The sequence below is a fragment of the Nicotiana tabacum genome, chromosome 13 (genome assembly GCF_000715075.1).
Source record: "Nicotiana tabacum cultivar K326 chromosome 13, ASM71507v2, whole genome shotgun sequence".
NCBI classification, from domain to species: domain Eukaryota; kingdom Viridiplantae; phylum Streptophyta; class Magnoliopsida; order Solanales; family Solanaceae; genus Nicotiana; species Nicotiana tabacum.
In genome coordinates, this window is record NC_134092.1 from 122,257,140 (window position 1) to 122,267,202 (window position 10,063).

Consider the following 10,063-nt stretch of genomic DNA (forward strand, 5'->3'; position numbering starts at 1 on the left):
AGTATACTATTCGGTCAAATTTATCTTTATCGTTATACTATCTTCTACCTCTAGCAAACTTTTAAAAATACTCCTACTTCTAACGGCAACGCACAATATCCCCTTTATTCGTACCTGCGCGATGCACGGTCAATACAAAATAGATACCAAATTTATGAGATATTAAAAATAACTTTTAAAACAAAAGTTTAATATATTTATATTGTTCCAAATAAAATAAATTACGTACTATACATATATAAATTATAATATTTCACAAAAAAATAATCAAATATTTATAGTACAAAGTTTATGGGAAAATACATAAGTTCCAACTACACACTTTTTCTTTTTGGGGGTCTTACAACCCCTCTCCACCCGAACTATTTTAAAATAGAATAAATTCACCCTTCAAACACTACAACTACATTTCTTCTGGGAGGTGAATTATACGTCCTAGACAAGTGTATATTTCATAAAAAAGTTATTTTTCTTTTCTTTTCCTTATTTTTTCTTTCTCTTTTATCTTTTCTCTTTTTCATTTATTCTCATCACCGCCAAACCAGATAACAAAGTTTTACCCCATGATCTAATTTTTGGCTTCTGATCTGTTCTTCCTTTTTTTTTTACTGCTAAGCTAGGCTTGAGGCCTTTAAATGTCTATTGTTGTGGTGGCGTTTTGGATGGTTTCTACCACCGATAATTGTGGAAGCATAAAAATGGTGGCTCTTATAATTAAGAGGCGAGTGATGGTGAATTATGTGAGTATATGTGTGTCTGCTGGGCAAGAAAAGGCTTCTTCCGGTTTGGAATTTCAAACACTCTATTTTTTTCAGTAGAAAAAAGATTTTCAAGTGATGGATTTCCAGATCTGAGTGGTTTTGCTTTACATTGTTTTATGAAAGTATTATATGTGTATTCAAGAGGGAGAGAGATGAAGAAGACTAACGAAATAATTAAAGAAGAAGGCCATAAAAGTCACCGGGGAACGCTGTATGTATGTTGTTGACGGGACAGTGAAGTGGTGGAGAAGAAGGAAAAGACAAAAACAAAACAAAAAAGGAAAGAAAAAGAAAAAGTAAGAAAGTATATTTTTAATTTTAATAAAAGTAAGAAAGTAATATTTTAAAATATATTATTTTCTTCTCACTCTCTCCGAAAGAGTGATACACACACTCTGCTACCTAAGCCTTTAGGGTACAATTAATCTATATATAATTATAAAGCATGGGCCAAACTTAGGTGATGTGGCATCTCCACAAGGTAGAATTTATATTTATCGTTTTTCTCATTTTTTTGAATTTTTCCTTCTACTTTTTTGGATAATCTAATCACAAAAACCCCTTAAACAACTTACGTTAACGTTAGTGAAGGAACGCAACGGTTGCGAAGAAGAAACAAGGAACGCGACGGTTTTTTGAAGAAGGGACAAAAAGGATCCTAAAGCTTTTTTACATTCAAAACATTTCAATTTTCAGCAATTTTGGCCGTCACCTCCACTACTATTTTTACATCGTTAGCAAAACTCTTATTCAAATAATCAATCAGAGATGCTGAATTTTAGCAATCGCACTCAGCCAAAGATGTAATTGCTTGAGGACTACCTGTTGCGTTTGTATTGTAAGGGGCAATCTTTTGAGCAAGCGAAACAATAAAACTCTCAAAAGTGAAATGTCTCTTTATAGAATTTCAGTACTAGGTTCATACATAGTGTCTTCTAAGATTTTCTCCTTATCGTTTATTCTTCTATATATTACATCTGATTTTGTATGGCAAATTTTGTAGGGCAGATAACAATTTCAGTATATATATTTAGGCTACGTAATGTCTTTTAGAATCTCTTTCTTGTAGCTTTTTCTTCTGTTTTGTAGGGCGAATAACAGCAGATATGGAAAGATCACGAGAGATAAAATTTAAGAGGTAAGATTATAATTTATTTTTAATCTTTAAAGGATATTTAAATATATAAAAAGGCAAGTAGACGTTACATAATTTTTGTTAACTTGATTGAGAGGCCTATTCCTTCATTCCAGTGGTATTATAGAAGGTTATGCAACATTTTTATATTTGGTTTTTGTCAACATTTTTATTCCTCATATATTTGATTTGTAATTTTTTTCCTTGTAATATCTCTATTGTTAAGATGTATTCTCTACAGACCTCCCTAACATACTAACTCATAACTTGATAGTTTTGTTTCAAAATTTAAATTATGCAAGATATATTATTACGAGGAAATTAACATCGTCGTAGGAAGGTAAGGTTTTTGTTAAGATCATTAACAATGAAGAGGATAAAAGTTGAGAAGAAGATGTTGGCGGACGTATAGAATGAATGTATGCATTTATATATAACATTATACTGCTATTAGAATTTGATTAAAAATTAGGAGACGAGAAAGAAGGAAAATTTATCTTAGTAGTGGAAGCTTGGAGAAAAAAATCTTAGTAGTAATAAAAGAAGTAACGAGTTAAGGGGTGGGGGGAACAAGAGACAGATATTTCTCCTCTTTTACCTAATTTGTCAAAACCTTTTGTTTTGTGTCTTCTTCTTCTTTTTCAATTTCAAATTTCCTCCCTTTTTCTTTAATTGAGTGGAATAGACAACTGGAAAAACTCTTTTTTCCCTTTTTGCTCAAATATGTACAATTAGTTCGGTTCTTTTTTCTGAAAGCCTAAATGAAATTTATAGTCACCTATGAAGAGCTGGTGAATCTAAATGCCTTCTCATATTTTTGTATAAAAGAAACACACAGCTTGCTAGGATGCTAGACGTCTGGAAGTATGCAATTCACTAATTCTTTTGGCAATTTGCTTATACACCATGAGAAACTACTTAATAGTAGTATTTTTCATTGATTATGAGACGATAGTGCTTAACTGAAAGAAGTATGCTTTTTCTACTAATATGAAAAGAGGCGGAGAAGGAATATTATACATATTTCCTTTAAAAGAAGTGTATTAATCAGGATTAGAGGCCAACTATGTTTGAAAATTTATTACTACAGAAGGTAAAAGGAAGTACAGAAAGTAAAAGGAAGTCTGATGCATAAAGTATCATGTTTTGAAGAGTGTTATTGATATGTACTACTATATTTTATTCAATTATAGAATTTAAATTAAAAATGACATTTATTTTTATAATCGCACGAAGCGCGACAAATTCACTAGTTATACTATAAAATGTTAGTTGAAACTTTGGTGACAGATTAGGGGTACTTATGCATTTTTCCAATTTTATGCTTGTGTAAAGGTTTCAATGGATCATCCAGGGATATTATTAGCAATTAAAATAGAACAAATTCTATTTCTCCAATTTTACTCTCTCCAAAAAATATACACGGAATTTGAATTGTATTCAACTTATTATATTTGGACTCCAAAGATTTTCATTGACCCTAAAAACAAGAGAGTACGTTAACAAACTTTTTATTAACTTTTGGAAATATCCAATCACCACTCAAGAATTAATTAATTAATAAAACTATTATGTATTATTTTATCCAAAAGAGTAGCCCTACTAAAGTTTCGCATCAAAGGATGTAGTTTAAGTTTTTCTGTATAGTTGAGGTTTTATATAGCCATTTACTCGTTCAATTAGATCAAAAGATCCTTTCATCTCAGAGCGGATTTATCTTAGTTCAAGCGGTGTCACGTGACACCATTTGGTCAAAATTATTTACTAAATAAGTATATATAATAAAAATTCAATAGGAAAAAATTTAATATAGTGACACCAGTTGACAACAACAGATGTAGCACAACTGGTTAGGCGCTTCAGTTTTATTGAATATGTCACTTGTTCGAATCAATGTAGCTTTATCTTTGTTTTAAATTCTTTGTGCCTCATTTTTGAAATTAAAATAATATGGAGGTTTAGCATGACCTCTTAACTCTTAAGCATTAAGATAGCTACACCAATAGATCAAAAGTCACATTTGCTTACTTAATGCAACAATAAGTTATTTGACTTGTATTATAAGTTGTTTGGCTATTTATTTTTCGTTCATCTTCTTTATCAGCATTGAAATTGATTAATAACAATTATTGATGATTTATGTTGGTATGAGTCGTGAGCTCTTTATTGTGAAAAAATATTGTTGTTGAAGTATTTTGGCAAGTTAAATTATTTAAGCACTTGAAGTGCAAATTGTGATATATTGTGATGTTGATACGCATGCGGTTGTATAAGGTATGAGTATTGAAACGCATGCGGTGAGATAAGAGTGACTTGATACGCGTGGCTAGTAGGAGGAACTACTAGAAGTCATACGGTGTGATAAGGATGGTTAAAACGCGGGATGCTATTTCGGAAAAAATATTTTTTTTAAAATAAATTGTGAAGGCTCCCGCGGTGAGATAAGGAAATGATGAATTGTGAATTTATTATTATTTGAGACTACGAGGCGGTACCTCGGGAGTGCCCTTATTGATATTGATTTATGGCCACAGTTGCCTTTGATTATTTGTTGTGATTTTCATTTTCTTAAAGTTGAAAGAAATTCTGTTTTGATTCCACGAGATATTATTTGCCATTATTTGTGTAATTAAATGGTGACCTACTACTTGATTCATTTCCCTTGTCATTTTATTTTATTATATTATAAAATATTTTACCATGCCAATTTTTATTTTCCAGTAGGGCCTTACCTGACCTCGTCACTACTCTACTGAGGTTAGGTTTGGCACTTACTAGGTACCGTTGTGGCGTACTCATACTACGCTTCTGCACATTATTTTGTGCAGATCCAGATACTTCTTACCAGCCACGACTTCAGTGAGTTACCTATGCACGGAGATTTTGAGGTATATCTGCCAGCGTCCGTAGACTACGGAGTCCCCTTCTATCATTATTATGTTGCTTCCTTATTTTTCTTTAGACCTTGATATATATGGAGACATTGAGGATAAATTCTTAAAAGCTTGTGACTTATTTCTACTAGGTTTTGGGAGTTGTAATTATTTAAAGTTTCAAATTTCTATTTTTATTCTGCATTGATAGGCTTACCTAGTCTTAGAGATTAGGTGACATCACGACATGCTACTGAGGGAATTTGGAGTCGTGAAAAGTTGGTATCAGAGCTCTAGGTTCATAGGTGTTATGAGTCACAAGCAGGTTAATTTAGTAGGGTCTTGCGGATCGGTACGGAGACGTCTGTACTTATCTTCGAGAGACTATGGAACTGTTAAGAAATATTCACTTCTTTGATTCCTTATCGTGCGTATTTGTTGACTTCAAAATTTTAAACCATTGTCTTTATATTCTCTCACAAATGGCGAGGACACGCACAACTGAGTCCGATGATCAGACACTCGCGCCCCCTGTTGGAGCCACAAGAGGCCGGGGTCGGGACAGAGGCCGAGGAAGATCATGTGGTGCAGCCAGAGTACCTGCACGAACTGTTGCACCAGAGCCACCAGTAGCTCCAGTTGGAGAACAGGCACCTGAGACGCCTGTTACTACTCCTGCGCTTTAGAAGACTCTTGCCCAATTTTTGAGCATGTTTGGCACTCTAGCTCAGGCAAGGTTGATTCCACTTGCTCCTGCTACATCTCAGGGTTGACAACGTGTTATTAAATAATATAAATTGAGAGTAAAAACAAGAGAATTAGAAAAGGAACTTAAAAGAGATCATATATCTTCTTCTTCGTCGTGTGTTACAAATAGGTCACAAGAGACTCTAATGACAGAAAAAGAAAAACTTATTATTGTTATATAATAAGATTTATCCATAAATCTAGTAAATGGAGGACATCTGATCTTAAAAAGGTCCTAGATAGGAAGTGCACTGCACAACCACAAATGTAGCTCCCTAACAACTTTATACAACATGATACAAATAAAACGTAGTAAATAAATCTACTTTCTCAACAAATCAAAGAAGAACGAAGTTTGGGAAGATGAGCAAGAATTGGCAGCTCAAATTTCGATGGAGTCCACAAGTAGGGCATTGATGTGAGGTTTCAAGACTTTCTCCGGATGAGTGTATCCATCTAGATTGTGTATATAAGTAACCTCAACAATACGGGCAAGATTGAGAATACGAGATAAAAATTCCGTAGCGACAGGAGTGGGCCTAAGAAGTCCTTCATTAAGATCCTTCCATGCTGCCTCAGCCATTTCTTGAAATTTAGTCATTGCCTCTTTTGTTGTTATGCCATAATCTCTCATGCAGCACTCAATGCCTGTTGCAATTTGTCCCCTACTTTGTCCCCTACTTTTCTCAACCTGTGGATAGATTAGGGGTTAGCTTTTATATTGCCGCAATTGTTGTCGCAATACTTTATTTGTCCAAATCACATGTAATTATAAAAGTTTGTGAGATTCAACTCATACTTCGTATGTGGCTGTGTCATCAATAACTCGGCATATTATCACACTAGCTTCAAGAATTTTAGGATTCTTTGACAACCACTCAAAATCTTGCTCCGTAACAGACTTCATGCCCAAATACGATGTTGTCGCAAGGTAGTAATATGTAGTAGTTGCTAGTGCATTGCTTAGGTATTCAGAAACAGGTGGCATATATCCTTCAATAAACCATGTTGACTCGACATTATAATTTCTTACTACTTCTTTCATCTGTGAATACAAAATATATATGTTCAAGTGTTAGATAATTTTGATTGAATTGTGTCAAGTTTCTGATCACTAAAAGACGTACAGAAGGTAAAACAAAGCGAAAAATGGATTAAGGAAAAATATATTTTGATAATTAAGTTTCTCAAACATACTCTTTCTATTGCATGGCAGACAATATGAGATCTTCCAGCACTAGACAATTCCTTTTCATAATCTTTGTAAAGATCTAGAATAGCTTTATAACTGATTTTCATGTAATCAGGAAGCCGATCAATTTCGTTGATATCCCATCTGCATGATGAAGTAATTAAGGTGAACTCATGCATTTTGAAAGAGCACAACTATAATGAGTAGAAGTTCATCTTAATCTTTTCACGACGACATTCACTATCGAGGAATATCTGAATAAGTGAATTGATGACGTTCATACCTTTGTATGGCATCTGTGAATGCCTCAAGTTCTTTAACTGTACCGTAAGCATCAAAGGTGTCATCGACAATCGAAATCATCGATATTGTCTTAACGAGCATGACACGTGCTTGAGAGTATTGAGGCTCAAAATAAACTCCTAATGCCCAAAAGTAGCATTCAACTACTCGATCTCTAGCATATGGAAGTGTTGTTACAAAATCCAAATCTTTCCACCACCTGCAGCATAAGAAATTAACATGAGTACTTGAGATATGATGAATCAAAAAGGGTTCATCGTTTTTATATATCGCACCTTGATACTTGAGCAAGTTCTTGTTTGTGCAACATCTGGAGCAAGTTGAAATCCAATTTGGCAAATCGAAGTAACACATTATTCTTCGATTGTTCCTTGTCATAGATTGATGAGATGAAGAATCGGGTCTCGACTCTAGGAACACCCTTGTGCAAACATTGCTCAAGGGCATGTGTCACTTGCTCCCTAAGTGGAGATTTCAAATGTGGAGCTGCAGATTCAAGATGGATAGTGGAGAAAGCAAGTGCGTCTTCTAAGATATCGTCAGCATGAGTCCTTACATGTGAAGCTTCATACAAGTTCAATAATCCTAAGACATCACTAGCAAGAGACTCCTTGAATTTGCCATTTTCATCTTGGAATTTGCTGAAAATTTCTGGTATTTCAAGAAAGAAAGCTCAAGATTAATTAACCCTCTTGCAATAAATGGATAATAATTTTAACAACAATTTTATAGATGTGCTTCATGATGAACTTACCAGGAGAGATGTTGAAACCATGTTGCCTGAGCAATCGAAATTGAAGTGCAGAAATGCACAAATCGTCGCAGTTTGAGTTTTGGTTATAAATTTGATCCAAAATCTCATCAATTTCTTTTTCAAAGTGGTAGGAGATGCCAAGACGTTCAATAATGTCAATCAAATTCAGTGTATCAGCCAATTTCATTCCAGTTGCTAACAGCATATTCCTCGTTTGTTCCTTCAATGCTTCAATCTCTTTAGCATACTTTTCTGCAACCTATTTATAATGTATTTGAAAAAAGAAAACTGAAGTTAGCAAAATTAATGTTGTTCAATAAATATAAAGAAGAAATTAATAAATTACCTGATTTTTAATGGAGAATGAAAGGAACTGATCACCCCAGAGACTAGGGGAGAAGTCGGCGACGGGGCGAACAATCTCTTCTTCATAGTTGCCAACTGCTGCTGCGGCCATTGCTATAAAAGTTATAGGAGAATTTTGTGTTATTAATTCTCTGGGGAAGAAAGAAAGTCGAGTGATGAGTGAGATGACACAAATGGAAGAGAAGGCATAAGTATTTATAATGCTTTCTTATTTCTTCATTTCAGTTGCCTTACTTGACCATATATATTCCATATAGTCACCAATCCAATATAATGGAAATGACACAAATGGAAGAGAAAGCCTTTTGATTTCTTCATTGGCGTCCAAGTAAATCCAATATAATAGGAGTAGTATTTCTTTTAGTTTTCTCAAGATAATTGTGTTGTGGGACGTCATATGTCTGAAAATAATGTTTACTAGTAACTACTCCTTCTTGTAAGAGGAAAGTGTCAGATTTTACTCTTACTTTCGAATATATATTGTCTATATTTATTCTTAACTAGTCTTACTGTACGTGCGTTGTACGTATAATCTATCTAAATGAGTATTGAGTTTTTAAAAAATTATGTAAAGATTATTTTTGAATTAAAATAAATATGTGAATTTATATTAAAAAAGAATATTGTTGATTCTGCATAGTTAATTCAATAAGGAATATCAATTTATTCCTTCAGTGTCTATGTTTTCTCTTAGATATTTTAACTACGACCTTAAATTACTTAGGAATAAATGCATATGATTTATTCCTAAAATTTAGGAGTTTATATATATAAAACCAAAATTTAATTGATTTTAAAGTACTAAATTTCTTCATTTCAGTTCCCTTACTTGACTATATACCATATAGTCACCAATCATCATCAGCCTTTTGATTTCTTCCTTGGCGTCTGCAAAATAATGTTTATACTTTCCTAGTAACTACTCTTTATTATAAAGGTCAAATCTGTAGCCGCCTTAGTTAAGAGTCTTTCTTGGCCATGTTTCCGAGTAGGGGCGGCAAACGAGCGGGGCGAGTCGGATACAGACGGGTCAAAAACAGGTAATACAATCCATATATATTTAATACGGATAGAAAATGATTTAACCAGCTACGGGTAATATGAATATCCATATTATCTATAACTTCTTGAAAAATGATCACTTTTGGGTTTCTATTTTTTCAAATGTAAAAGTTAAACTCAATGGTTATCAATTTTATCAGTGGATAATATGAATTTTATCCATATTTTATCTATTTTTCAAAATTTCGTTGTCCTACCCATTTTTAATGAATTATATATTAATGGACAATTATTTTTTTATCCATTTTGCCGCCACGACTTCCAAGATTATTAGAGAATTTCCCCGGCATAGTGACAAAAATATTCATATTTTGGCTTCACAATAATTAGTACACAAAATTTATTTGTTTACATCAGTGTGGTTCCTGGAGTCAGCTGAATTGTTTTGACTCTGAAGAAAGTTTAACAGGTAAGTAAACAAAGCCTGCTTTGACCAGATGTTGACAAACAAAAGTTGCAGAAAAATACTACTCCATTATAATATAACAGAAGATGAATATACGTCAAATATCTAGCCGCCTTAGTTAAGACTTAAGAGTCTTTCTTGGCTAAGCTCCGGAAATATTACTAAAGAATTTCCCCGGCATAGTGACAAAAATATTCATATTTTGGCTTCACAATAATTGGTACACAAAACTAATTTGTTCTTTGAGTCGGCTGAATTGTTTTGACTTAGAAGAAAGTTGAACAGGAAAGTAAAAAAAGTCTGCTTTGACGGCCAGATGTTGAGAAACAAAAGTTGCAGAAAAATATATATTATTATATTTCTGGCCAAAACAAAAGCCTATAAAAGACCACACACATGACACAACTGACCTTTGAATTATATCATCGAACCAAATAATTATTTTTTATGTTAAAACAAAATAA

At 33.3% G+C, this 10,063-nt stretch overlaps 1 protein-coding gene across 2 annotated transcripts; it reads right to left on the reverse strand.

The window, feature by feature from the left end:
• Positions 1-5,587: 5,587 nt before the first annotated feature.
• LOC107769201 (5-epi-aristolochene synthase-like) lies at positions 5,588-8,368 on the reverse strand. 2 transcript variants are annotated; one of them, XM_016588402.2, is made up of 7 exons: positions 8,112-8,366; positions 7,766-8,024; positions 7,287-7,662; positions 6,992-7,210; positions 6,714-6,852; positions 6,316-6,561; positions 5,588-6,207 (listed from the first exon to the last, which is right to left on the reverse strand). In XM_016588402.2, exons 1-7 carry the CDS (start codon positions 8,220-8,222, stop codon positions 5,899-5,901), a joined length of 1,659 nt encoding a protein of 552 aa, XP_016443888.2. In that variant the 5' UTR covers positions 8,223-8,366; the 3' UTR covers positions 5,588-5,898. The 2 variants fall into 2 exon arrangements, with proteins under 2 accessions (XP_016443888.2, XP_016443889.2); XM_016588403.2 differs by lacking the exon at positions 6,316-6,561 and having other exon boundaries at positions 8,112-8,368.
• Positions 8,369-10,063: the final 1,695 nt, after the last annotated feature.